The 27963-nt window shown below is 48.2% G+C and overlaps 3 protein-coding genes and 1 long non-coding RNA gene across 13 annotated transcripts in view; 1 reads left to right on the forward strand and 3 right to left on the reverse strand.

The window, feature by feature from the left end:
* Positions 1 to 1927, reverse strand: part of GGNBP2 (gametogenetin binding protein 2) — a 17200-nt gene extending 15273 nt beyond the window's left edge. The window contains exons 1-2 of one of the 3 annotated variants that reach the window (XM_048324306.1): positions 1844 to 1927; positions 1000 to 1127 (exon numbers count right to left, since the gene is read on the reverse strand). In XM_048324306.1, the coding sequence (XP_048180263.1) occupies positions 1000 to 1092 (93 nt within the window). In that variant the 5' untranslated portion in view covers positions 1093 to 1127; positions 1844 to 1927. Of the gene's footprint in view, positions 1 to 999; positions 1128 to 1692; positions 1806 to 1843 lie in introns of those variants that run through there. The other 2 variants (XM_048324303.1, XM_048324304.1) reach the window with 2 other exon arrangements.
* On the forward strand, positions 1131 to 27960 carry MYO19 (myosin XIX). 7 transcript variants are annotated; one of them, XM_048324298.1, is made up of 25 exons: positions 1131 to 1149; positions 10016 to 10100; positions 12397 to 12541; positions 12793 to 12941; positions 13172 to 13285; positions 14026 to 14158; positions 14375 to 14444; positions 14807 to 14909; positions 15122 to 15218; positions 15674 to 15750; positions 16083 to 16173; positions 17489 to 17660; positions 17857 to 17930; positions 18023 to 18144; positions 19771 to 19884; positions 20256 to 20432; positions 21303 to 21449; positions 21674 to 21781; positions 22354 to 22424; positions 23070 to 23179; positions 24958 to 25118; positions 25741 to 25870; positions 26030 to 26115; positions 26430 to 26726; positions 27146 to 27960. In XM_048324298.1, the coding sequence occupies exons 2-25, from the start codon at positions 10089 to 10091 to the stop codon at positions 27272 to 27274; spliced, it is 2889 nt and encodes a 962-aa protein (XP_048180255.1). In that variant the 5' UTR covers positions 1131 to 1149; positions 10016 to 10088; the 3' UTR covers positions 27275 to 27960. The 7 variants fall into 7 exon arrangements, with proteins under 7 accessions (XP_048180255.1, XP_048180253.1, XP_048180254.1 ...); XM_048324296.1 differs by lacking the exon at positions 1131 to 1149 and adding an exon at positions 8558 to 8596; XM_048324297.1 differs by lacking the exon at positions 1131 to 1149 and adding an exon at positions 9037 to 9154.
* PIGW (phosphatidylinositol glycan anchor biosynthesis class W) lies at positions 2648 to 8466 on the reverse strand. Of its 2 annotated transcripts, XR_007207652.1 has the most exons (3): positions 8288 to 8466; positions 3575 to 7766; positions 2648 to 3274 (listed from the first exon to the last, which is right to left on the reverse strand). XR_007207652.1 is itself a non-coding variant. In XM_048324307.1 (2 exons), the coding sequence occupies exon 2, from the start codon at positions 7750 to 7752 to the stop codon at positions 6232 to 6234; it is 1521 nt and encodes a 506-aa protein (XP_048180264.1). In that variant the 5' UTR covers positions 7753 to 7766; positions 8288 to 8466; the 3' UTR covers positions 2648 to 6231. The 2 variants fall into 2 exon arrangements, 1 of the variants encoding a protein (XP_048180264.1); XM_048324307.1 differs by having other exon boundaries at positions 2648 to 7766.
* LOC125336124 lies at positions 9765 to 16083 on the reverse strand. Its single transcript, XR_007207653.1, has 2 exons — positions 15407 to 16083; positions 9765 to 9954 (listed from the first exon to the last, which is right to left on the reverse strand). It is a non-coding gene; the product is annotated as an uncharacterized LOC125336124 (long non-coding RNA).
* Positions 27961 to 27963: the final 3 nt, after the last annotated feature.

Genomic DNA, 27963 nt, shown 5'->3' on the forward strand with positions numbered 1-27963 from the left:
ATGCAGCAAAACCAGATGGGGCCTGTCTGAAGATATTCAACTATTTTGTTCTGGAAGGTGAAAGAATGGTTTGGGTTGCAAGGGACCTTGAAGATCATCCAGTTCCAACCCCTGCCATGAGCAGGGACACCCTCCTTAGCTGATAAAACTCAGGGTGTCTTTCATCTTAAACATAAGGTTAAGAATTTAAATCACCCACATTTTATACCATTTAAAGTAACTAAAATTACTGTCCCACTGACAAGAGAAACCAAGTATGAATCATTAAGATACTAAATTACACTAAGTGCAACATTATTTTCAACATATTTTCATGCATTAAGAATTAAAACAAACAGCAGCTGGCCAGTTAGAAAATTTTTTTTCCCATTTGTTCCGTGTTCTCCTACAATGCAATTTTTAAACCTTCCTCTAAACTCAAGAGAAGAAAGACCAGAGAGCCTCCAAGCTGCATTTAGTTGATTTCTCCACTGAATCTTCTGGAAACGGCAAAACCACCACGTTTTCCAGTTCAGAGCAACACCCTGAAATGGGAACTCTCAGATTTGTTCAATTTCTGCAGACTCGATAACCCTGACTTCACGCCAAAGCTTTCGAAAATGCCTTTAGTCTTTTCTTGCCGGTTTAAGAGCAGAATAACCGCCGGGTTTAAGCCGGGGTTTAACGTTAACATGGCTCCCTTCCTTCCCAGCTGAAAAATGGCTTTGCTCCACCCTTGAGCACCGAGCCACGCTCGTGGCTCCAGCACAACTTGTGCACAGGCCCCGGCACGGCGATAACTCCCTCATTATGCGGTTCGCCTGCTTTTAGAGCCGGGCATCAGATAAAAAAAGTTGCCACATTCAGCTCTGTTAACCCCAAGTGTTGCAAAGTCCCAAAGATTAACGCCGCAGGAGCCCGAGGAGGAGCCAGCGAGGCCCGGCAGGAGGAAAGGCCCGGCCTGGGAATTGCAACACGCGGGAGGCGCCGGGACAGCGCGACGGGCCCGCGGGGACTCACCGTGAGGGTGTCATCGATGTAGAGGGGGATCTGCCTCTTCTCGAAGGGGAACTCCTCCTCGCCGTCCCGGCACACCGCCACCAGCCGCGCCATCGCTGCTGCTGCTGCCGCTTCCTCCCCGCTCCAGCCTGCGGGCGGCCCCGGCCGGAGGTAAACACCCGCCGCGCTTCCCCGCCACACTTTCACCAGCAGCCGGCACCCAGCCTGCGCTCCCCATCGCCTGATTCACCACGCCGAGCCCGGCCCACCCACCCCGCCGGGAGGGACCCGCGCGGGCCGGCAGCGGGCCGGGAATGCGGCAGGACACGGGCGGCGAGCAGGGGACGGGGCGGGGGGAGCGCGGGCACAGCCGCGGGGGGATGGAGACCCCAGGGGGGGTGATGGAGAATCGAGTGGGGAGATGGAGCCCGGGGGGGGGAGGAGAGAGAGGGGGAGATGGAGACCTGGGAGGGGAGATGGAGCCCGCGGGGGAAAATGGAGCCGCCACGGGGAGATGGAGCCGCCGCCCCCCGCCCGCCACCGGCCCAGCGCGGCCGCCGGGACCCGCCCAGCCCGGCGCGGCTCTGCGGCTCCTCCACCGCCCCCGAGCCGGGCGGGGGGAACCGCCGCCTGCCCAGCGCTGCCCCGGGCGCCTCACGGAGCGGCCCCGCCGCCTCTCCGCGGGCTGCAGCCCGGCTGCCCCGGCAGACCCACCCCTTCCTCCCGTTCCTGCCTGGCCTCGCCCGGGTCCCCATGCGGGGCTGCGATGGCGAGGAGCAGCCCGGCGGGGCGGGGGGGACCCCATGCTCCCGCTCCTCCCCTCGCCCCCTCGGGAGCGCTGCCCCGCGGCCCGGCGGGCCCTTACCGGCTGCTGGCGGCGCTGGGCGGCCCGGGCGCTGTGACAGGCGGGCGGCACCGCGGGTCCCGGAGCCGCCTCCTCCCTGCCCGCCCCGGGGCCGCCCCGCCCCGCTCTCGCGAGAGCCGCGGGCACCGCCCGGGCCCGCTCCGGGCACCGGCCCGGCCTGGCCTCGAGGTCGCGCGGCCCAGCGGCCGCTCCGGGCAGGCGGGACCCGGGGCTGTGCCCGGCGGTGTCGGGAACGGCTCCCGGCGGTGTCGGGAACGGCCCCGGCGCGGCGGTTGGGCCGGGGCGGGTGCGGGCCCCGGGGCGCTGGGGGTTACAACGCGCCGCGGCCTGGAGCGGGGCCGGACTGGCGTTACCGCGGGTGCGAACGGCCCCGCCCGGAGCCAGGGCTGATAAAAACGCGCTGAACTCAACGCTCTGAGGCACGGGGGAGGATTTTGGGGTGTCCTGTGCGTTGGAGTCGATGTCCTTGGGGCTCCCTGAGTTATCCGCCGCAGACACTGCCCCAGCATCAAACGCAGCTCAGCCCTCGATGCCCTGGTGCCAAGCCAGGCAGGGCAGGATTTAACAGCTCTGCTTGGCGCCTGCAGCACCCCAGTGCAGCCAGCTCGAAATCCTGCGGCTGCCTAAATTAAGCAGCCAAAAAAAAAAAAAAAAAAAAACAAAAAAAAAAAAACCAAAAAAAAACCAAAACACAACGATCCCAAAGTCTTTCTTGAACTATTGAATAATACAGCTGACCTGCTCATTCTTGTTGTGTATGGATATAGACACTGAAGCCCTCACAAGAAAATGCAGGGGAGGTAATTAAGGAGCAGGATTCTTTATTTTTTCTTGTGTCTGCATAAAAATGATGTTGAGTGGAGGAGTTAATTTACTTGAGCTCCTCGTGCAGCAGCTCTAGCGGGAACAACGTGTGGAGTCACGGTGCTGCACGGTTTGCAGTCGGTGTTTTCATGGTTTCCTGCAGCAGAAAAGCTGGGATTTTGTAACGAGGGATAGTTTCTTACACCAGAGCACTCTGAACCACGATGAACTTAGGTCTTTGCAGGGATGTGCGTTCCCGTGTCACTCCCCACGCTCAGAACATGGTTGGATGACATCAACAAACAGCAGTGCCCCAAATTTTGTATTCTCGGAGTGCACGTTCATATAAGAAGCACCATTACATTTCATACAATTTTTATCCATGGATTTTTAAAGTTGTTTTTAAGTTGCTGGAACACGCAGCTTGTTTGTTATCTCCAACACGGTGGAAAAAGCAGCCAGCCCCTTCCTGCGTTCATTTGCATGCCCCTCTTTGCCTGGAAGAAATACCTGTTCTCTGGGACAATGTGGCTTTGAAATAGGATCCTGCCTGGAATCTTTAGGGTAACATTTGACTTCAAAAGAGACACCACTGCAGTTGGGGGAGGAGGCATGCTAGAGTTGATCCTTAAAAATAATGAGAAGTGTAAAGAATTCTTGTTAGTGATGTTTAATGAAAGGTTAAGGATAAATATAATCAGCTCTACTCTCCCACCATATCCCAGCATTTTTCTACCCTGCATCCCCACAGACAGGTCATTGGATGGAATTACGGCAGCAAAGACAAAATAATTTCTGTTTTCCTCTGCTTTACTATTGCTGAAGTAGGTGACACGATTGAACCATTCGTCTTCCTACTCGAAATACCTTAAACTTTTACTCATTATGTAACAACTAAATAAAAGTTTCTGATTTAAAAAAATATACCTTTAATCTGTACAAAGAGTTCTTTGTCTAAGCACAGCCCAGAGTGAGGTGAAATGCAGAGTTCCTGTTCCTTCCAGCCAACAGCTGTGGAGGTGTGTGGAGAACAGCGGTGTCCTGGTGTTCACTTTTCACGTCTTTTCAAACCCAAACAGAGCTATTTGCTCGTCCTGTGATCAAAGGATGCTCGCTTGCATCTCTGGGTTCTTTCAGAGGCTTGGGCAATTATCTTGTGTTCATAGGCATTCACAACTACACCAGTTGCTTCAGGGCAGAGCTCGCTGCATTTGTTATCGACAACAAGCAATGAGAATTCATTGTCTCGCATTAATTCACTGGTGAAAAACTCACAGAATCCCAGAATCATTTAGGTTGGAAAAGACCTCTGAGATCATCAAGTCAAACCTGTGACTGATCCACACTTTGTGAACCGGCCCAGAGCACTGAGTGCCACATCCAGTCATTCCTTGGACACCTTCCAGTGCCTGACCACACTTTCCATGGAGAAATTCCTCCTGATGTCCAACCTGGACCGCCCCGGTGCAGCTTGAGGCCATGTCCTCTTTCTGTCACTTGCTGCCTAGGAGAAGAGACCAAACCCACCTGGCTACAACCTCTGCCTTACTTCTCAGGGCTTTAGAAGCAGGAGAAGTCCTCAGGATGAGAAGCTGGCGTTGGTGAGAGGGTTGTTCTCACTCTGGTGCACCACGATCCCCTCGGTTTGCTGCTGTTGTGGCAACCACAGCTGCAGCCCTGGAACTGGCACCACCAGCCCGTGTGGAGCTCACCCACCAGACCTCCCACGTCCTCTCTGCTTCACCCGCTGCAGTTGGCACCTGGATGCCCTGTGCTTGTCCAGACACAGCTCTGCTTGTCACACCCAATTCGTTCTGAATCACACCGATAGGCTTGTGCTCACAGGCAGAACTCGCTGCAGGTCTCGGGCTTTAAATATTTCAGAAATAAATATCCATGAGTAATTTTGCATAAATGAGTAGTGCCAGTCGGTTCACGAGGGAGACCTTTCTTCCCTAGGCAAGCCTAGGAAGTCTTTTAAAATAAACACATCCACCAGTTACCAGAAAACTCTGCTATAAACTGACAACTGTTTCTAAGAGGTTGTTGCCAGTTCTTGCATTTGTCCCCAGGATAATACAGGCTGGTTTGCTTTAATTCTCAAGACTACATGGCTTTAAGCTGGAAGCAAACAAGCATGAACTCAGCATGGCCACAGCCTGTAATCCTCAGACTTCACCTTTCTGCTGGCCAGGGGCTTGGAGAACCTCATAAATTTATGACTCTTCCACAGCATGTCTGTCTTAAGGAATCTGATTTAGAGGCTTATTCTCCAAAGGTTTTATGATTCATCACTTGTGATAGACAAGGAGAAATATGAAATATGGCCCATGTGTACTGCTGTAACTCCACTTACATTAGACATCTATCATCAACTACCATTGGTATTCTACTCCTCAAGTATTTATATCCCATTATTGAATTCCTCACAATCTTTAAGTGTATTTCTCTTCCCAATGACTTTATGAGGTCAGGAAGAACTGTCACAGTCAGGAAAGGGAACAAAGACGGTGTTCAGCTCTGGGCTTGCAAGGAAGACTGAGAAACTGAGCAGTTCCCTTCTCAAGCCATTGCCAGAACTCTGACCCAGTACACTGCACTTCTTTCCATTTGCACCCTGTTTGTATGCTAATAAAAATTGACACCAAATGTCCACCCTTGGACACATCTCAGCTGGCAAAATAGAGTATTCAATGAGCTGCTGTTTAAAGTAATTTTACAGACAAGTAGGTGGGACTTGAGTACTTTCAAAGTAGACCTGAAGAGCATACTTTACAGCAGTCCTAAAGATGAGCTGTCACAACGTGCTGGCCTGCAGGCTGGGGCTGAATTAGTTTGGTATCCTTGTATTTTCTTATAAAAGGCTGTGTTGCTCCTATTATCTACACCACAACCTCCAACAACTGCTTTATGAATCCATCTGCAGTTGAGTTTATCGTTCAGAGCATCGCACTTTATCTCGGGTCTTCATTTATATTCATCAGTGGGGATGGAAGTAAAATTTAGCTTTAATTCAAAGGCTAATTTAGGTTTCAGTGTATGATTAACATTCCACAATTACTACCATCAAAGTCAAGCATATGCATAAGTCCCTGCAGGACTGGGGCCAAAACATTTTCAAGTATCCACTTATTCAATACATTTTATATAAAGAATTATTCTTATCTATTATTTACGCAAGGGCCTTAACTAGGTAAATCTTGACAGCTAGGCCTCTCTCTCCATATAATTACTTATCCTCTTACTTTTCATCTGGTTTCTACTCTACCTTGTTATCTAATTCCTTGGGTCTGAGCACAGTTCACTAACTGTAAATACAATTTACTCTCAGGAGCAGCAGGAATATTCAGCAATCTCCAAACCTAAGTTTTCAGGATAATGTGCAACAACTCTCAACAGGTAAGAGCACGGACCATATAATTTGGTAAAATGAACCATTAAAAAGTAATCAACACTAAATAATAAAAAGCTCTACTAAACTATAAATTATTGCAACACATCCAGAAAAATACTAATTTTTCCATTAAATACCATCATTCAACCAAAGCAAACAAAGTCCAGCTAGTCCACTCAGCCAGAGGGAATCACCAAAACTTTAATACTATATTTCTGGCATGCAATACATACATAATTAAACAGTTAAAAAACATGTACAAGTGCAGTATGCATAATGTAAAGGCAGCCTTGCTGTGGATTGTGTCTATCAGGATGTTCACAGCACCAGTCATAACATTTGCTAGCAAGAAAAACAGTAATTGATTTTTGTTAATAGCACTAATCAAGCATAGCCGTGACAGCTTGTCTTCCCTTCCCACTGGCACGGCCCCCATTCCGTGTTTTTTACTGGAATCAGGGGGCTGCACAACCTTCCAGCAGCAGGGCACGCTGGAGCCCTTCACCAGCAGCTTTGTGAACACCAGGGTGAGGTCAGTGAGCACAAACAAGCTCAGCAGCAGCAGGCAGTGGGCAAGCACCCAGGTGCAGAAGGGCAGGTTGGCCACACGGCGGGACACGGGCTCCGTGCACGCCTGGCACAGCTGGAGAAGCACGAACAGCACGAGAACTGCCAGAGCCAGCCCCCTCAGGGCTTCCAGCCAGCCCCTCACCGAGGCCCTGCGCTGCAGCAGCCACAGCCCCACCTGCACACTCGCCAGGTAGATGGCCAGGTATCCAAGGAGGGAGAGCAGCCCTTCCCGGTTGGCATCGAGGAAGCCGAGCCGGGAGTCTCTGCCGTCGCTCCCGTGCAGGATGAACACCTTCAGGGAGGTAGTGCTGAGAAGGAGCTGATAAAGTACAGCCAGAGCTAGAGCCACAAGCCAAGCCTTATGTTTGGGAAATATGGCTAAAAGCACAGATGCTGCAAGTCTCACAAATGCCAAGGTAAAGAAAAAATTCCAGTGCACGCCGTACTCCGAGGTGTGCTCATGGTACTCGATGGATTTAACACTCAGCAGCCGCCCAACACCGAGGGAAATCAGCGGCCACACGGAAAACATCTGCCTGGCCAGATTGGAAAACCTGGGTTGTGTCATGTAAGACTTCTGTCGAACCTCAGGGCAAACGAGAGCATTTCCAAAGATAAAGGCTCCAACGCCCAAATCCATAACCCCGGTGCCGTAGGTCTCGGCCTTGGCGTATCGCCGGGGATACTGCGGGAAATCCACGGCCAAAATGCTGATGGATGTCAGCACGTTGACATAAACACGGAACACAGTTACTGCTGGAATGTACTCAGGATCCAAGTATGTCTTCTGGAATTCTTTTACAATTTGCCCAAAGGGCGCTCTGGCCTCCCGTTTTCTCTGGCTGTATATTTTGGAAAATATTCCAGCGCAGAAGGCAGCAAGGATAACTGGCATGAAAAAGATGATTGGAGACAAGACAGTGCAGGAGAACAGGAGAGGAGACACCAGCACCAGGAAGTCGAGCAGCAGGCTGTACTTCCTTGAGCTTACAGGTTTTCCGTGGTGCAGGTAGTACAGGATCAGGAGGAGCCCTCTGCAGAGCAGGCACAGCGGAGCCAGGGACAAGCCTGCGGAAATTTCCAGCAAACTCGTTCCATTTAGGTTGCTGATAAAGGCTTCTTTCAGCTGTTTTTGGGACATTCTTCTTCCTTCCTCTGAAAACACAAAACATGAACTTGAGGTAGCTTTGTAAAACGGGTCTCAGAATGCCATAAAAATGAATCAGTTCATTAAAACAACATTTATTTCGGAAGCTACTGAGTTACTTTTCAATTTAAAAAACACAGAGCAGCACCGGAGCTGGCCTGGGAAGCCAAGGAGAGGCAGAGGCACTGGAAGGCTTGAGGAAGTTCCAGCGTTTTACATCCTGCTGTGTTCCAACGAGATGCTTCATATATTTTTGCGGGAGATCTCTAAATATCAAATACTCCACTGAATGTTCACATTGTGAATAATCTTACTGCTCTGTAGAACATAACTTTGCCATATTCTCTATGGTGTAAATGGCACCGTTATGTAAAAACGTGGCCCTAAAAAACTTTGTGTTGCCTGGTCGGTACAACCAGCAGCTGCAGCCCCCAAGTGCCTTTCTCTCCGCGAGACCTAAGAAGCGTGGATTAACCAGCCAGAACCTCCGGGTTCTGCTCAGCCCCGGGGCGGAGGAGCGGGAGCTTACCGGGAGCGGGGCATGGATGGCGGCGGGGGATGGATGGCGGTGGGGGACAGAGCCGGCGGCGCCCGGGGCCGCCTCTGCCGCCCTCACGGCCCCGGCCCGGAGCGGCCGCGGGTGGAGCCGGGCCGGGGTGAAGCCGGGCCGGGGTGAAGCCGGGCCCGGTAAAGCCGGGCCGCGTTCCCCGGCCGCACTTTCGCCGCTTCCGCAGCGCCCGAGCCCCGCCCGAGCCCCGGCCCCGGCTCCGCCTCCCCGGCCCGCCCGCCCCGCTCCGCTGCCGGCCCCGGCTCCGCTCCGGCCCCGCTGCCGCCCGCGGTAAGTCCCGACCCGGCCCGGCCCTGCCCTGCCCTCCCCTCCCGTCCTGCCCGGCCCGGGATCGCCGCCGCCGGGCCCTGCCCGCCTCAGCCCCGGCAAAGCACGGCCCTGAGGGGACACCGCGCCCGGCGGCGGCGGCGGCGACCTTGGGGTCCCGCCCGGGAGCTGCCACGGCCCGCGTGTGTCCCGCGTGTGTTCCGTGTGTGTCCCGTGTGTGTCCCGCGTGTGTCCCGCGTGTGTCCCGCGTGTGTTCCGTGTGTGTCCCGCGTGTCTCCCGTGTGTGTCCCGCGTGTGTCCCGCGTGTGTCCCGCGTGTGTTCCGTGTGTGTCCCGCGTGTCTCCCGTGTGTGTCCCGTGTGTCCCGTGTGTGTCCCGCGTGTGTCCCGCGTGTCTCCCGTGTGTTCCGTGTGTGTCCCGTGTGTCCCCCGTGTGTCCCCCGGGATCTGCGAGTACCGGCACAAAGGGCTCTGCCGGGAGAGCGGGATAGATCGGGCGGGAGTTTGGGGATGGGAGCTTGCCCGGAGCTCCAAACTGACTCCAAGTGGTGTTTTCATGCCGGGTAAGAACGAAGTTAGGGATGGAATGGGAATAAGAATGGAATAGGAAGAGGAATGGAAGAAGAAGAGGAATGGAAGAAGAACGGAATAGAGTAGAATTAGAATAGAATAGAATAGAATAGAATAGAATAGAATAGAATAGAATAGAATAGAATAGAATAGAATGAAAACAGAATTAGAATAGAATAGAATAGAATAGAATGAAAACAGAATTAGAATAGAGTATAAGAGAACAAAATTAGAATAGAATTTGAATAGAATATAATAGAATCAGAACAAAATTAGAATAGAATTAGAATAGAAAAGGAATGGAAATAATGGCAGCTCCAGCTGCAGGAAGGACAGAATTCTTCCTGGCTGTGTGACTGGAACCTCAGCGTTTATCAGAGAAATTCAAAGGGCCTGACTCACCTTGGGTTGGCTCTCAGAGATTTTCAGAGGAAACAGGAAGGGTACAGCAGCAGCCAATGTTGTTTCTGCTGCAACTTCTCTGAGTCACTCCCCAAAGCTCTGGCTTCTCTGGCACCATCAGACCCTCAGATCTTTCCTATTTCTCCAGACAGGAGGAGTTTAACAAGTAGTTGCAATTTCTCACCAAGAAAACTTGCTTTATTAAAGAGAAGCAAAGCATTTTATTCCTGATGGAAGGGAAGATATATTATTCCCTCCAAAAAAGCTTTATTTGCAGGGGCAGCAGAACATGACCATCACTCTGGGTAGGATTTCCAGCTCCAGTGTTCCTTGGGCCCCACTGGCATCAGCAATTCTGTCTGAAGTCTTCGGGCTTTGCATTTGGAACCCTCTGGAAAACGACATGCCCAGAGTTATCTTGATCTAAATGTCTTTTTATTTTCTTATTTAAGCATTCTCCAGCGTAATTTGAATGAAGTACCCTAAAGGCCCTCTCCAGCGTTCCCGTCCACAGGGCTGGACAAGATGCCAAAGCAGGTAAAAAGAAAACCAGGAATTGTGTGTGCTAATTAAATTTTACTGCCAGGAAAGAATTCTTGGCTTATTTCCATGCAGTCAAGATTAGGTAGCTACTAATGAATATTCACCCCTGGTTCATGAATTGACTGGACCTATTTACTGTGGGTTTGAGCTGTGTTAGTGACACCAGGCAGTGATTTTTGTTGTGCCCTGGGCTCTAACAGGGCAGGTGTTAACACGGGCAGCAAGCACCTCCTAAGGGTGTTTGTTCAGGAAAATGAATGGACACAAGAGTTGTGATTTACTTTCAAATATTCCTTTACTTTTGGCTAAGCAATCATTGTCTCAGCTGAAGTGATGCTGAGCAGGGCAGCAAAAACCAAGCCCTTCCTCAGGTCTCACAGTCTCACAGTGGATTTAACTTGCCTGGTGCCAGGGTAATACAGGAACACAGAGGGGGCACAGGAAGAAAGGGGAATTGGCAGGAGCTCCTCAGGTCCATTGAGTGTTTCCTAATTGTGGTGTCTGTTCTCTGACAGCAGCAAGCTGCTTTATGCTCATTCAGAGGAGAATAACAGAAATCACTTGGATGGCAATGCTTTATTGTGTTGCTAAGCTTTTTTTTTTCCTCTGTTGGAGTGAAAGCTCCTCTGGACTCAGGCCCAGGGGGAAACCAAGGCACAGGGGTTGAATTAAAACCTTTGGATAAGCTGAGATACATGAAGCCACACCAAAGTGAAATAGAAATACAGATTTTTTAACTTTTAGTAGAAATATATGCTAAGTGCCTTAAAAAGTGCCTTAAACATTAAAAATCTGCAGCAGAGACCTTAGACACAGTTCTTACTGCAGCAGTGTTACCTTTTCACAGAATTCTTTACTTTAGACAAAATACAGATAGAATTATACTGTTCACATTTTTTAGATAGAGTGTTCACATAAACAATAAGAGCTGATAGAAACTGCGTATGCAAATCTGTGTAATACCTGTGTAACACTGGTGTAAGGCTTAAAATTGTTAGAATTAGACCAGGATAGGTTAAGAAAAGGAAAACTGGAATCGTGTGTTACTCGTATGGGTCAATTAACAAATATAATCTACACTTCTGTAAGAAAAAATATAGAGCATATAGAAGAAGAAGCAGCTGTTTTCTGCCTGCCACTGTTGCTTGGCTTTATCATGCAACCCCCTTGAACTCTGCCTTCAAGAAAGCTGTGAGACTATGAAATAAAGAACTCAGCAGAACTGCTGCTCCTCTGCTCTCTCACCCTGGTTCGAGAAGGAAGGATACCCTGTCAAAAGCTCAACATTTCCCCTTACTGTGTAAAATTCTGTATTACTGGAAATGAACTATGCATGCTGTCTGCAAAAGATAAAAATGCTCCTAAATGAGTACACTATTGTAGCTTTATTTTTTTTTTTTTAGGAGTGTGCTAAATGGGGTTTGCAGAACATTTGCCCTTTATTAATGAGCTCAGCTCAGGTAGTGGGAATGCTGCCTACTAAATGTAGCATTTTCTGTATAAACAAGATGATGGAGTTCATTGGTTAACTTGTGGTACAGTTGAGTAGGGATGGTTTGGAGAACTTTCTGTCAAAGAGAAGGCATATATAGAATGCAGAAATCAGGACTGGCATCTTTCCCATTCCTCATTTTTCTTTTCTAGCTTTTCCTTTCCCCAGAAATGGCAGACAGGACCTGGAATTTCTCTTCTGGCTGGTTTTCCATGTGTCCTTCCAAATAATGTTGTCAAGCACACAGGAGCCCAGAGGCTGAGGTTTGAATTTAAGTGATTCAGAGGAGACAAGCCTTCAGCTAAGGCAGGGCATCTCCCCCCTCAGCACCATTCCTCTGCCCTGGCTGTGACGTGTGCACTCTGCAGCTTTCACCCTGAAAGTCTCTGCTAGGAAAACTGCATTTGTTTTGGTCTGCAGTGGCTTCCAGCTGCACCTGCAGCCAGCCCTTCCTGCTGCCCTGAGCCCAGGGCACTGCTTGGATTGAATGTGGGACATGCAGAGGCTTAGAAATGAGAACATGGTGTGAGTGTGTCTGTGCTGAGCAACCTGCAGAACTGCAGGGTGAGCCCAAGGCCACGTTCTCTGAGTGCCTTTGCTCACTGCCAGAGTGATGTTTTCTAACATCAGAGCAGGGGGAGGGCAGCTGGGAGGAAGAGCAGCTCACACATCCTGAGGTCTGGCTCCTGCTGAGACTGAACTTCAGTGACGTGGAAGCAGCAGAAGAGCTAGAACAGGGGATGAGGTGAAAGTCCAGCTTTTCACCTCTAACTGGTGCTGATCTGACATCCCCTCCAGGAAAATGGCCAAAGGGAAGATTCTCTCATCCAGAATGACCTCAGTGAATCATTTGAAGAGGAAGTTAGAGCCTTCCTCAGTGATGAAGAGAAACTGCATCTTTTTGACGACCTCACGAAAGTGAATCCGGTGACAACCAGGACAGGTGAGCAGCCAGGGAGTGTCTGCTGAGGGATCCCTTTCCCTGGTGGCCACAGACACGTGGCAGCTCCTGCTCTCACTGCATTAATAGCATGAACACAGGAGTTGTGTGTATTAGACCCACATCACTCTCTTGATCACCTCATTCTCTATTAAACCTGGCAGGTAACACACCTGAGACTTTTGTTACAAGCAGGCACAGGAAGAGTCAAACAGGCTTTGCAAAAGATGCTGATGGAAGCTGTTGTCTTTCAGTTCTGAAATGTCTTCAAGCAAGATACGGAGTCAACCTGTTCTATACAAATGCTGGCTGCAGCCTGGTGGCTTTAAATCCTTTCCAGCCTGTCTCCTGCCTCTACTCACCTGAGCTCATGAGGGAGTACCACATTGCACTTTGTCCTCAGGTAACCCTTGTGGTTGAGATAACTGTCCTTCTGCAGAGCCCAGGTGTCAAACTGCTCCAAATTTATATGAGCAAAATACTCCCACAGGATAAACCCCATTTCTAGTGAAATAGTTCTGTTAAAAGAGCAGTGCTGTTTTCAGGTAAATGTGAGATGACCCTTGCTATCCATTGCTGTTGAATTGTGTGGTTCCTGTTCTCTTAAATATGAATATTCTCTTTCACTGCCAGGATTTAAAACCTCACATCTTTGCAGTGGCTGAGCAAACCTACAGGAATGTCCAAAAGCAGATGGACCCTGTGAACCAGTCCATCATTGTGAGTGGAGAAAGTGGTGCTGGGAAGGTAAGGAAATGGTTTTTTATGACATTGCTCTCACGTTTTGAGTTCTGCCAGGGATTTGTAGCGCAGAGTAGTGCAGCGAATGAGGAAAGAGGAATTAAAAACCCCTCTGACAGAGCACGTAGCCAGTCTGCCCAGCACGGCTCTCTTGAAATGTGTGTGAAGCATTAAGTGATTGCTGCAGTTAAACACACTCTGCTTAATATAGCAGCTCTTCAGGTGGCATCTGTCATTTCTGGAGGGCTGGGTTTGAATCATTCAGCAGGAATTGCACCTGAGTTAGTGCCTCAGCCTGGTCTGTCAGGGAGCTTGTGTGAATCTCAGCAAACCCTCTGTAAAGACTCAGAGCAGTGAATTCATATCCTGCCCTGGCCCTTCTGTGATGGTCCATCCCTGTTCAGGGCAATGCTGAGGGTATTTTTAAGCCCAGTAACAAGATGCTTTGCTGAATGTTAATGACTCAAAATCCGTTTACATTCATTCCATCCCAAGGCAGGAGCTGTTAATTCTGGCTGATGACACCTCGATGGAAGTGCCATTCAGCAGAGCACTCCCACTGCAGCAGCACTGAAATGTGTGTCTGTGGCACAGAGTTTCCACTGAACCAGAGCTCTAAACGTGACACAGTTCCTCTCTTTAGCCTCCCCTCCAGCTGCACACTGTTTGCAGAAGGCAGCACTGCTCCACTGGCAGGACTGATAATGTTAAAAACAAAGAGCTACTGTCAGGCCTCTCTCTTGCAGACCTGGACCTCTCGCTGCCTTATGAAATTCTATGCCTCTGTTGCTGCCTCAGCTATCTCCCCAAAAGGCAACGAAACTGTGGAAAGGATAGAGAAGAGAGTGCTGGATTCCAACCCTGTCATGGAAGCATTTGGTAAATGTGGCTTTTTTAACAACAAACAGGAGTAATGGCCACTGTGGGAATTTCCGTTGTTACCACACGAGTCTAAGCTGTCTCTTGGTCCTCTCCTTTAAAACAAACTCTTCAAATACTGGAGCTATTTACAGATCACCCTTAATGCCTGTGTGTGCTGCATGGGAGAGTGGGACCACTCTGATTGTTCTGTGTCTGCCACTGGCACTTTCACAGGGAATGCCTGCACCCTGCGGAATAACAACAGCAGCAGGTTTGGGAAATACATCCAGCTGCAGCTAGACAGGTAATAATCACTGTGTAACACCTTAGTTATTGTCCTGTTCCTTTAAATCTTTACAAGCTTATTTCTGAAATCTGCCATAGAATATTTGATCTGTCTTTAGAGTGTATTTTGCATTGCTGGCAGCTTAAACTATTATTATTTGAATTATTATTATTTTCCCTTTTTTTTTTTTTCCTGCAAGCTCTCAGCCTGATCTCTAGAGAGCAGTGGAAAAACAGAGATGCAGTTAAGAACTGTGAATAAAATATGAACAAAACTGAAGGTGAACTGCAAAGCATTCACTGTCAGTTGGTATCAGAACAACACACCACCTCTTGTTCTGTGAAGAGGTTTTGATATCTTTGCTCTTTTTCCCTCTCTAGATTCCATCATCTGACTGGTGCTTCCATCCAGACTTTCCTTCTGGAGAAGACCAGAGTTGCCTATCAGGCCCCCAATGAAAGAAACTTCCATATTTTTTATCAGGTTTGCCTTCAGTTAATTTTGCTGGGTATTTCTGACACACAGTGGGGATGAAATCACCAGATTTAGCACAGTTACAACTTTTAATAATTATCAGTTTCCCTGTCTCCCAGGCTTCCAAATTAAATCATCCTCCCAGTATGTTATTCTTCACTGTCTGTGAGCTGTAAACACCAAAGGCAGAATTCAATTTTTGCCTTGTTTTCTGCCTGCAGATCACAAAAGGTGCCACTGCAGAGGAGAGGCTGGAGTGGAACCTTCCAGAAGGGGCCGAGTACCGCTGGCTGCCAAACTTTGAAAGAAACTTAGATGGTAAAGATTAGTTCTACTAATTAATTAATCAATCCATTACTAATGGCTGGAACTTTAAAGGAAGGCAGGCAAAAATTGTTCAACCCTGGCCAGCCAATAGCAGATGTTTTGCAAAGCCACCTGCATGAATGGGGTTCTTTTTAAGTTTCACTTTGCACTATTAAGTCTTAAAGCTTAAAATCACTCACCTGGCTTAAAACAGCTGGTTCTGGCCTGGCAAATTTGCATCTCTGTGGCTTTGTTTAGAAACTGTCTTGTCTATGCACATGCTTTACCTGACAGAGGCAGAAGAAGTCAGTGGGTTGGTTGTCCAGCTTGTGTATGGGATTTACCCAGACAGCATCCATCTTCCCCGCTCTCCACTGGCAATTCCAGCTGGATTGGATGTGCTGAGATGTTCTGCTTGCCCCTGTTTGTGTGCTTGGCTTTTTCAAGAGCACTGTTTGGCTTTTCAGAGGACTGCTTCGAGGTGACCAGAGAGGCAATGTTCCACCTGGGCATCGGCCGTGCCACGCAGAGCAATATTTTCAAGGTCAGCTCACGGCAGCACGAGGCTGCTGAGGACGTTGGGAATGTGCTGCCAGGGTGGGATTGCTGCTGGAGTAAATCCATGTCACTGTGCAGAGCTGCTGCTCCTCACTGGAGGGCCCTCAGCTCCACATCAGCCCAGTATTAGATCTGAACTCAACGTCTGCAGCTCTGAATTTCAGTTTCCCGTCAGGAATTAACACAGAAGTTTGGGATCTCTTTGCTGCCTTTTGTGCAGAAATGTTTTGAGCTGGCCTGTTCCTGGGGCTAAAGGAAGGTTCAGAGGACACTGCCTTGGGGGGAGCTGTCCCAAAAAAACCCCTGATTGTATTTCAGGTGTTATCAGGCCTTCTGCACCTTGGGAATGTTCAATTCTGTAGTCCAGTGGATGAATCTCAGCCTTGTGAACTGGAAGACAAAACCAAAGGTGAGGCAACAACCATGCCATGCTCCAGAGCCTTGTTAGTTCAGTGCAGATGCCTAAGGAAAGGGTTAGAGAGAGGAAAGAACATAGAGAATTCTTTCCTTTATTTAGTTAATTTAGATTTACTTATTAAATTTATTTAGTTATTAACATTTAATAACATTTATTAAATTTATTAAAATTTATTAAATTTACCTATTTTTTGCTTGAGTAACTTTAACTATTATTACTTTTCATTATTAATTCTTTTTAACTACTACTAAGTCTAATTACTTTATTAATAACTTAATTTTAAAATCTAATAAATTTCTTTAAACTGTATTGAATTAATTGCATTTTAAATTACTAAATCAAATTTATTTAATTTAAATTCATTTAATTTCTGTATTTAATTCAGAAATAATTCCTTATTAAAGGAAAGAATTTGAACAATAATTCTCCTGCTGATAGGAGACCATCAAGGCCATGAGCAACCCAAAATTTAGGAGTGTTTTTGTGAACATGCAAAACCCTAATGCTCCCGTGCCTTGACAGGTCAGGGCAACTGCAGCATTACCCACTGATTTCAGGAGGGTTATTGGCAGAACTGTGGCTCTTGATTGTAATCTTACTCTGCCATCACAAGGCTGGCAGAAATCTGACCCAGAGGGAGAGCAGGGCTCTTCACAGGAAAACTTGGAAGTTTTCATGATAAAGACCAAAAGTCAGTGACAGCAAATCTGTTAAATTGCAGCAGGAACAGAGGTTGTTCTGCATGTCTTCAGGAGGCTTGTGCATGTGGATTTCCTTCAGAGCTAAAACTGTCCTGAACAGTGAAGTTTCCTACTATAGTTTCACATGCTCTGAACTCAAACTACTTAATATTCAAATATTTTTGAGCACAGCTCAGCTGAGCAAGATCTTAAATGCTTTGTTAGCAAATACTCTTTTTCTACACTTCCTTACTACCCCCAAAATCCCCGGTTTTTTCTGGTGATAACTGATTTGTCTGTCTGGATTTAGAGGTCCCTGCTCAAAGAAGGTGAACGAGTAACAAAGACACACCTAGAGAGAAAAACAACTTCAGTGTGGCAAACTTGAGCTTTTTCTGGTATTGCTTCGTTTTAAAGAGAGTACCTGAAATTCTAGGGGCACTCTGCATCCAAATTAAGAGTCTGATCTTGCAAAACTTGCTCCCAAGTTTGTGTAGAAAGTTCCAAAATCCACATTTAAGTTGGAGAGCTGATGGAAGTGGCATTTTTCTCCACAGTCTCCTAGCCCTTCCTTACCTTTAAAGGTATGAGCACACCAGGTAACCTTGTTTGTCCTCCTGAACAAGGGTTTGTGAAGACCACGGGGGATCTGCTCAAGATTCCCGTCGAGGAGCTGCTGGAATCTTTAAGGATTCGAACAATCACTGCTGGAAGGCAGCAGCAAGTGTTCAAGAAGCCCTGCTCCAGAGCTGAGTGTGAGACCAGGAGGGACTGCCTGGCCAAAGTCATCTATGCCAGGTAAGGATGTGCTAATCCAGGTGACTTTTGGGAGGGGATGGGGAGGCCAGAGGGATTTACTTGCTGCTGTTTCATGGCAGCACATCAGAAATTCCTCCTCCTTCCAAGTGACACTGATAGAAACAGCAGTAAAAGAAACAATGCTGATTATTGCAAGCAAGCAGCTCCCAGCTAAGCCCATTGTTGCTGTCTGCAGGTTGTTTGAGTGGCTGGTTTTGGTCATAAATGAAAACATCTACACAGATCCCTCAGCGTGGACCAGCTTCATAGGTATGGATATCCCACCCTGGTTTAACTCAGGGGCCATCAGCCCACCAAGCTGCTCCTAAACTAAAGCTCCCTGTCCTCCCTCATTCCTTCAGGTTTGTTGGATGTTTATGGATTTGAAGCCTTCCCTGAAAACAACTTGGAGCAGCTCTGTATTAATTATGCCAACGAGAAACTGCAGCAGCACTTTGTAGCTCACTACCTGAAGGCACAGCAGGTAATACCCCAAACTGAAGATCAAATCTTCAATATCTGATTTAAACCAGCATCTGTTGTCACTTTAATTGTGTGGCTGTGCCCCTGGTCAGATGGGAAGCTGCAGTCAGAAATGCCACAGAAGGCAGTGGGATGGAGCAGCAGCTTTTTAAAGAGGGGAGTGTGGGGCAGTTGGAATGACACAGCTTTGTCTCTTGGGGACTGGAAATCTGTTCCCAGCTCTACTGGATCTCTGCCTGTCAGACTGTTTGCTTTTCCTCAAAGAACTGAGCACTTGAAGCTAACTTCTTGGGGTAAGTGCAGCCTGAGTTGAGACTCTCTTGGAAGCTGCTGCTTACAACCATGGAGCACAAAGGCCCTAGAGTAGTGGAGCTCCTAGGCTGAGCTTGGTGTGAAGGCAGAGCCCAACAGAAGCCTGTAACCCAAACACCTGAGCACGTGGCACCTGTGGAGGCCTCCTGCCACAGGGGCACAGCTCCCTGAACCCACTGTCATGCTGGTGCCTTTAAAACAAAGCCCCAGTGTGCACCAGCTTTTATTTTTGAGTAAGGACAGACACAAATGGGGGTGTTTCACAGTGGTGAAGGCATTTGCAGCGTGCAGTCCCTCCCTGGTCACACACTGCTAATTCCAGCTCTCATCTGAGTGCCCTGCAAGGTGCAGAGCCCCTGCCAGAGCTGCTGCTCTGCCCCTCCCCACTGCAGATCCATTACCAAAATGCTCTTTGCCATTAACTGGAATCAGGGAAATTATTTTCCCTATGGCACCAGCGTGCTGGCACCTCCTGCCTCACGGCAGGGTTTTGTCAATTTATTCAGGAGAGAAAGATTTCTTTGACTGCTGTTTGTTCTTTGCTTCCCCAGGCTGCTTTGCCTGCCTGCCCTGGTCAGCATGCCAGGGGTTAATGGTCAGGGAAGATGAAAACCGAGTTCAAGCACACAATTGCTTTGCTTGAAACGGCTCCATGACCTCTGTTTATAGCACCCCTCCCACTCACTGCCTGCCCTCTTACCTCTGGATCTGGCTGTCCCCCAAACCACTTAAATGCCATTAGTGGCTGTGCTGAGCAAGCTTTTGGCAGGAGGCTTTTCAAATAACTGCCCAGAGCTCGTGCTTGTTAAACACTGCTGACAGTTTGTCCTGTAATTCAGCATAAATATTGTACCAATTATTTCAACCAGGATCTCTCTGCACTTCGTTTCAGATCAGGCTTTGCTTTAAATGGAGCCCAGCCTGGCACACAGAGGATGGGTTAGGGCTGTGTCCCAGTCCAGGGAAGGAGTTCTGCTTGTTCCTTGTCCTTCAGGGAAAGTCTCAGCACAGCCAGGAAAGGCTTTGTGTGACTGTAGCCTTTGTTTGCTCTCTAAAGCAGCCTTGCAGCTCACTCTGATAAATCCGTGGGGTTCCCAAATCCTCAGACAAATTGTTCCAGCAGGTTCTGATCCACACCCAAAAGCTACCTGGGGTAGAATATCCTCATGTGGGTTTTTTTTTCTCAAGCTTGGTGTTGACCTGGAGCTGAGCTGGGATTAACTCCTCAGACAGGACCTGGATCAGCTGCCCAAGGCACAGCGTTCTGAGCTCTGGTGCCCTCTGCTGCAGAATAACCCCTTCCCTCTTCCTTCAGGAAGAATATGCAGCTGAAGGCCTGCAGTGGTCATTCATAAACTACCAGGATAACCAGAACTGCCTTGATCTGATAGAGGGAAATCCTCTCAGCATTTTTTCCCTGCTGAATGAGGTAAGTGTGATCTAAACCCTTCATTTTTTGGGCCCAGTTCCTGCCTTTGTCCCACGCCACCAAAGAAAACACAAACAGTAAGTTAGCAGAGAACTTGTCAGCCATAAAATTTCTGCAGAGCTTCAGTTTCAGAAAAATCATGGCACTGCTTCCTCCTGTTCTGAGTTTCCCTCTGATCCTGGATGTTCTGATTCAAATATGAAGCCTCAATTACTTCTTTCCCCCCCTTCCTTCCCAATATTTCAGGCCTTGCATACTCAAAGCAGCTCTAAAGGTAAAATGGCTATGATTTCAATTTTAAATGTTGTAGCTTTTAGAGCCAGTCCTTTGGGACAAATACGAGATGCTGCAGTTGTGTGTGTCCTTTGCAGGAGTGTCGTCTGAACAGAGCCTCCAACACTGACCTGTTCCAGACCAGGATTGAGAAAGCCTTGTCCAGTAATCAGTGCTTAAGTCGAGATAAGTTTAGTAAGAAGCCCAACTTTATCATTTCACATTATGCTGGCAAAGTCTGCTATCAGCTGGCAGCGATGGTGGAGAAGAATAAGGTAGGTGTTTGCAGAAAGAGCTGTTTAAAATCATAAATACTCTACAGACCTGAAGTGATTTAAGTCAAAGCACCACTAAAAAATATGTTTAGTGCTGGGGACTGGACATACCTTGCTCCAAGTAAATCCTTCAGGCCACGTAAAACTCAGTCATGTTCTTGGTGTGATTCTCTAAACCATCACTGGCACGAGCAGATGCTTTGTTGCACCTCTGAGCTGAGGATGAGGTCAGCCATCAGCAAATCTGGGCTTCTTCCATTCCTGGGGGATGCAGAATCAGCAGCAGGGCATTTCTGTAGCTAGAAATACATCACTTCATTCCCCCAAAATTCAGGTAAATTTATGAAAAACGAGAGCACGGGCTTAACTACTGAAAGTGCTGAAAGTACTCAAATTTTTGGCCTTGTTGTGCCATCAGGGAATAATTGAAATGTGAAATAATCTGCAGAGAGGAGGGTCCCTTCTCAGCTCTGACATCCCCAGCAATTATGGCAAGGGCTGTTATTTATTTAGCAATAAAACACCATCTCTTAATTAAAAGGGATAGTTCTGATGTCTGCTGCAGTCTGTCCTTCAGGGATTAAACCAGTCCTGAGACTTGGAGCTCACTTAGGCTGTGTAACAAGAACAATGTTGGGAGCAGTTGTACATTTGACTGGATTTGCTGAATGTTCAGCCAAACATTGTTTTCTGTTCCTGAATGTGACTGTGAATGAGTGAGCATCATCAGATTTGAAACTGCAGCTGTGGTTACCTCAAATTTGGCATCAGAAATGCTGTTCCATCTCTGTATGTGGAGTTCTTAGTTATTTTCAGAGGTGCAGGTGCCTGCCAGGTCCAGATACTAACAGGTCATGTCTGTGTTTGCAGGATGCTGTTCCACCAGAGCTGGTCCATGTTTTGCAGAACTCAAAGGACCCTTTGCTTCAAAAATTATTTCCTGTGACAGAAGAGAACCAAAATAACACCAAAATCCAGAACAGAGCAGCTGTTGTTACAGTGGTGTCCAAATTCAAGGTACATCCTATTCAGGTTTCTGCTGTAATTTTGGAAACTTTCTGAATTTGCCATCAACAATTTGATGAAAGCATCCACAGAGCAGATTTTTGCTCGAGCTGTCCTGTAGAAGTGCTCTGACACTGAGTCTGTAAAGCCATCCTTGCCACGAGCAGCTCTGTGGGGTGGATAGAGGATCCCTGAGGAGGAGGAGCCCTGATGAGCCCTGTGTTTGTTTCCTGCAGAGCTCCCTGGAACATCTCATGGAGATTTTGAGCAGAACCACGCCCCATTACATCCGCTGCATCAAGCCTAATGCTGACTGCAAGGCCATGACTTTTAGAAGAGAAGAGGTAACTTTTCCAAAGCCTTTCCCCAGGGCTTTGCACTGGGTTTCTTAGGAACTTGAGTCACTGGCAGAGCTCTTTTCACAGCACATTTTGAAATAGCTTTTTCTCCTTTGAGATAAACATCCTTCAAAGTCACTGAGGTGTTTGTCCAAAACTGCTCCTAAGCACAGCAGCTCTTCCAGCTGCAACTTGCTTGTTGCTGGGGTTATTTGGGGTACTGCCCTCCCAGCCCTTCAAACTGATGAAGGTGATCTGAGCAGCCCTGGGCACACAAATACCTTCAAAACAAAACCTTGCTCCTTCCTGGAGTCCAGGAAGCTGAGAAGCTTTGGGAGCAGAGCAGCAGGTGCTAAAGCTGTAACTAGAGAACCTCATCTGATGGGAAATCAAGCTTTAAGCACTCGTGGAATCTGCTGGGCATGGAAATAGCAGCACTGAGCATGGAAATACCAGCACTGGCTTTTCACACCCTGCTGGGTTTGGGCAGTGCTGGCTGTGGATGCCCAGGACAGGGCACCCAAGGAGCAGCTCCCACAACGTCAGCGTTGCCTAAACCATCTCAATTTGTGCCTCAGGTTCTCAGCCAGCTACAGGCCTGTGGAATAGTGGAAGCCATCACCATCAGTGCAGCAGGTTTCCCAGTCAGGTAAGTCCAGCTTCTTCAGCATAATCCATTTCTATAGCAATTAGTGGCATTTAGTTCTTCAGAAGAATTTATAAGCAGGAAACGCAAATATTTTGCAGTTTTAGACCTCAAAACTACTGATCCTTTCAAAGCTGAGAGCTCACTGTGCCTTTCCAGTCTGAGAAGCTGGGGAAAAGATGTTTTGATGTGGACTACACTAAAACTTTTCTAACTGAACGTGGCTTCACAGTAACATTCTCAGCAATGAAACTATAAATGGCATTTATCTAAATGTAGTAATCTCAGAGCTGAGCATCTCCTCATAGCCTGGCTGGGCTTTCCTGACCACCTTTAGAGGGTGCAGAGCAAGGCCTGAGCTCATCACGTTTCTGAGACTCAGCACTGATGGGGTGGAGCTCACCATCAGCATAGCCAAGCACAGCTCCTGCCCAGGCTTTGCTCCAGGCACTGTTCCTGGGCAGTCTCCTGAATTTCTTCAGAAGTTCTGTACTTTCTTGCCTGTTTGACCATTTAGGGCATCAGTCTGTTTGCATCCCATGCACTGGATCCATGAAACCATTGTGCAATTTTCCCCCTTCAGAGGATCAGTTCTTTCCCATACAGCAATGACTCCTGCCTGGAATTCACTGTACGTTTGTCTGTCAGGATCCCTTTCCAAAGTTTCACTGAGCGCTACAAAATACTGAGAAAATCCTGGGGCTCCAGTAAAAAAAGAGTGTGTGATAAAAGCAACTCTCATTCTGCTGAGGAAAAAGGTGAGTTTCTTCAGGTAATCCCCTTGCCATCAAGTAAAATTGTCACTGCACCCATTTGGTATCCCATAGATCAGATAATGACTGTATTCACCACTGTTCTCCAAATACTTCTTTAACTTATCACCAACCTGAGTTTCTAATTTGCCTAACACTTAAAATCTTCCCCCTCACTGCTGGTTTTCTGTGTTCCTCCTGGGTGGAACAACCACAGTTACAGTGGTGTCTGGGGTTCCCCTCACCCAACCTAATTTGGTTTAGAGTTGATTCTTTGGTAAACTCGAAATCCACTTACCTTTTGCCTTATCTTCCTTCTCCTTCCTTTCTTTTCCCCTCCTCCTTGTTTCCTTGCTGAATCACTGACCTTCCAGCTTACCTGGACTCTGCTGCTTCTTCCACCTTCTGCAAACTTCTCTTTTCTAAGCAGGAGTGACGATGGACTTTAACAAACACAACCCAGTCTACAGGTAATGCCTTTGCTATGAACTCCTGAAAGGAGGAGCTCATCAGGTGGTTACATTTAGTATTAAAGGTTATTGCAACCCCTTTCTCTCCCTCAAATTAATCCCCTCTCCACCCAGTGGGTCTGTTCAATAAGCAGCAGCTGTGGGAGGCACGACCAGCCTCTTCAGATGAGTAAAATTGGTGGAAATCTACTCACCGTGTGGAAATGGGGTGAAGTAAGGAAGTGCAGGCTGGAAAATTACTTACAGACTGGATCTTTCCCCCTCAATTACAAACCCATTAACTGCAAAGCCTCTTTTTGGTAGGTTTTTAGTCCTTTTTATCTTGAGGGGGTAATAAGCTGCAAACAAAGCAAAACAATTGCCCAAACACGGGGATAAGCTTTGGGTTCCCTTATCAGCCCAGCCCCATGAACACCATCAGAGTCACCAGATGTCTTCCTGTAAGCAAGAATTGCTTTTATTTGTTTTCAGGACCTTAAAATGCTCTCATCTCCTTAGAAATATTTATAGCAGATAAGCAAACAGTATCCAGGATGGAATGATGCAAAACCCATCCAGCACTGTGCACGCAGGAGCTCCTGCAGCACTGCCTGGAACAATCTCTTGTTCCAGGTCTGAATTAAGTCTGCCTCTATTTCCAGAGAGATTCATCTGGCTGTAATGTAAAAAATTGTGCACTGTGTCCCAGAAATGGCTTTAATAACCTGTAATTGCTGCCATAAATTCCTGCTCAGCACAGGACCCCATAGCTGCTCCCAATGCCCTGTGACAGCTGCACAATTGCTTAGAATTTGTTTCCCCTTCCTGCACTTCTCAGTATATTAAGGCTACAATTCCCTGCCTTTTGTTCTTTGCTCCCACAGCTCTGAGTTTTGAGTATTTAATGTGATTTTCTTAGGACTGAGCTGCTCAATATATTCTTAATTGCGTTGCTGCTGCTTTCTCCTGTTTCCATGTAGGATGCTTTAACAATGGGACAACACCTGAGGCCTCCCTGTTTCAGTCTAAATCTACCCCAAATGACATTTTTACCTGGGAATAACTGAGGTTATAATAGATGAGAAGGCAGCACCCAACTACAGCCCAGTTAAAACACCCCACACTGGTTTTCTGGTTGCTGGCACCTGATGGAATCTGTGCTGTCACATTTTAGCCTTAAACACAGCAAGATCAAGTGCTCTCAGCCATCTCCTCCTCCACTCTTGCTGCAGGTGTTTCCCCTCTAAATGACCAAGAAATCTCAGTGCAAAGACAATTCCCTGGTCCTGATTTCCAAGTTCTGTGACGCCTCCTCCTCAACGCTTTCATTTTCAGGTGAGACTCTGGTGATGGATGAGGACAAAGCATCACGTGCTGCTGTTCTGGAGATCCTTCAGGATGCTGTGGGACAAACCCCTGCTCGGGGAACAGGGAATGGAGCAGAAATCCCCTCAGTCTACTGTGGCAAAACCAAAGTGTTCCTGGCCAATTCTGTGGTAAGTGCTGTCCCTTGGCTGGTGGCTCTGGAGTGCACCTGCCTCAGGGGCATTCTGGCACAGATGGTGGAGGCAAAACTCCTGCCAAGCCAGTGTGACCAGAATTTGGCATTTTCCATCAAATTATTAAACTCAGTCAAGCACCCATCAGCATCCAGCTCTCCAAAGCACTTTGTTTAATGGCCTCTGTGTTGCCAGTGGACAAGGAGCTGCACTTGGTCTAGAATTGTCAGAATTCCAGTAAAGATGACAGCTTTCCTTAGCTCCAGATGACAACAGGCCTACACACAGCTTCCTTGGGAAAGAAATTAAGGAGATAAATTCACTCCTGCCAAGCTTGCAGGATGCAGCCATAGAAGCAGCCCCTTCCGTGGAGCTGCTTATTAACCTGCTGCTGCTGCTGGGACTTTGGGAGGCTCCACTTCTCCCCCCACGTACTTCCATTTTCATTTACATGTTACCTAAAAAGCACTGAAGGAGTGCTGTCACTTCCCAAACCTAATCCAGCAGTCGCAGGACACTGGAATGAGGCTGTGGTCCCCCAAACACCAGGAGGCTGTAAAAGAGGAAGAGTTGTGAGCACAATTCCATCCCTAACTCCAGGCTCCTGTCCCCACTGCAGCTGGAGCTCCTGGAAGCCAGGAGAGCAAAGGTGTTAAATGAGAAGGCATTTTGCATTCAGTGCTGTTGGAGAAGATTTAAAGAGAAGAAAGCAGCCAAGGAGAAACGCTCTGCAACTCTCATCCAAGCAGGTGACTTGCTACGGGTGGGCCTGAAATGACAGAACAAGGCACATTCCCAGTCACACTGGGGGATTACAGTGGCACCAGTGGTTGAGTGCCATCTCTCACACTGTGTGCAAGAGCTGCTGAGATTCTCTGCACTCAGATTTGTCTCCATTAAATCCTCAGCTGTTCGTTCCTGGTTAGCCAAGAATCGCTTCCAGAGGATGCGCAGGGCTGCCAACGTCATCAAACACAGCTGGAGGAGATGGAAAGTGAGTATGGGGGTACAGCACAGCACTGGAATGGAGCCACTGAGGCTTCTTAGTGTCTCAGGAAGAGTAATAACTACTAGAACTGAAAACCCAGTGCTCCAGAAAACTCTTGTCCAGCTGAAGAGCAGATGCCAGTCCCATACAGCTGCTTCTGGTTTATCCTGCGGAATAAACTCACTCCTTACCTTCACAGGAATGGCCCAGGGGGTGTGCTGTCCTTCAGATCCCCTCTTATTTAGACTCTCAGTTGTGTCCTGCTGTCCTAAGCTGTGTCCAGGACATTTGGGAACGTTGTTGTTCTGTGTCTTTTTTAGGCAAAAGCGGCCGCGTTCGCAGCAGCAGAACTGGACGAGGGGGAAGGAAAGGAGTTCCCAGCTCCTGGAGCTACCTTGGCCAAACCTCCCTGTTCTTTGGACACAACGTGGCCTCTGCAGGCAATTATCCAGTTCTGGCCTCTGGGCCTTGTCCTGGCTGCTGCCCCTGTCAGTGTCACGGGGCCCCGCAGGGCGCTGCCGCTGCTGAGCTGCCTCAGGGGGCTCCAGGAGGGCGGCTCCAGGGGGGACAGCTCCGCCCTGGGCTGTGGCATCGCCTCCATCAGAGCCCTCCCACAGGTAAGGACCCCCTCAAGCCCCTCTGCAGCACAGGGGAGCTGCCACGAGCTTGGAATAGTCTGGGGTAGCACTTCCCACCAAGCCACAGGCACTGGCTTCCCTCAGAAGCTGCATCGTTACAAATCACCTTCGGGTCTGGGGGGTGGGGAACATTTTTGTGTCTGCATTAAATCCTGTGTGCAACAACTGGCCACAGCTACTACAGACTGTGCCAGTTCAGTGCTGAACACTCCAATCTCCAGTGCCTGAGCTGATCTCAGTTCAATTTACAGTACTGGTATTTTCTGTAGTGACCATTTCTCTTAAATCCATTTGCAGTGACTCCTCTGTCCTCGTCCACCTCATACACTCAAGCACTAAGTGTGAGTAACAAAATCAGCTGCACATCTGGCTGAACTCTTCCCCTCTTGTCCTTGCAGGGCTCTGTCAAGTTCCACTGCAGGAGGTCCCCCCTGCATTTTGCCAATGTCAGCCCCCACAGGGAAGCGTTTTCCATCACGGGATTCAACCAGATCCTGCTGGACAGAAAGGAACTCCTGCCCACATAGGCTCTGCCCTCCCTGCTCCCCTGGCCTTGGCCTCCAGGGAGGGCTCTCTGCAAGCTGCTGCTTTCAAATCACTCAATGTCCATTTCTGCTGCTACCTCAGAGCTTTCACAGCGCTGCCTTGCCCGTATGACGTGATGGGATCTAGAACACGCTGCAATAGACATGATAATATCCACTAAATTTAATCTGGGGGGCTGCTCCTCCTCCCCACACGTGCACACATTACAGGAAATACCAACACTATGGCAACAAATCAATTCAAACAGATCAGGTGCTTGAGGCAATAAATACTTGAACTGAACGCTGCTGGCACTGCCTGGACGAGCAAGAGGCTGGGCACGAGAGAGCAAATAATGCAAATATTCCTGATTCCTGCTGGATTCTCAGAGCTGCAGCCGTCCTGACTGCTCACTCACTCACTCAGCAAGGAGTGAGAAGCAGCCACTGCAACACTAAGGGCAGATGTCTCAGGGAAAGGCAAGGCTGGGCTCTTGCTTTTATCTACAGAACCAAAATCTACGAACTCTCGGAGCTGCCAGGTGTCTCCAGAGCTCCCCCAACAGCACCACCCTGCCCAGGGGCTCACCAGAGGTGCTCTGTACCGTCCCTTTGTTGCTCATGGATCTTGAAAATGTTTGGCTGTTCTGTGTGTGTCATCTAAAATAAACTGCTCGATCCCTTGTCAAGGT

This window comes from Corvus hawaiiensis, chromosome 20 (assembly GCF_020740725.1).
Source record: "Corvus hawaiiensis isolate bCorHaw1 chromosome 20, bCorHaw1.pri.cur, whole genome shotgun sequence".
NCBI classification, from domain to species: domain Eukaryota; kingdom Metazoa; phylum Chordata; class Aves; order Passeriformes; family Corvidae; genus Corvus; species Corvus hawaiiensis.

Bases quoted from the DNA above. Each gene is read 5' to 3' on its own strand.
- MYO19 (XM_048324298.1), top strand. The intron at 19,885-20,255 runs GTAAGTGTGATC...TGTCCTTTGCAG, and splicing joins TTTTTTCCCTGCTGAATGAG to GAGTGTCGTCTGAACAGAGC. The intron at 26,727-27,145 runs GTAAGGACCCCC...TTGTCCTTGCAG, and splicing joins CCATCAGAGCCCTCCCACAG to GGCTCTGTCAAGTTCCACTG.
- PIGW (XM_048324307.1), bottom strand. From the start codon at position 7,752: ATGTCCCAAAAACAGCTGAAAGAAGCCTTTATCAGCAACCTAAATGGA.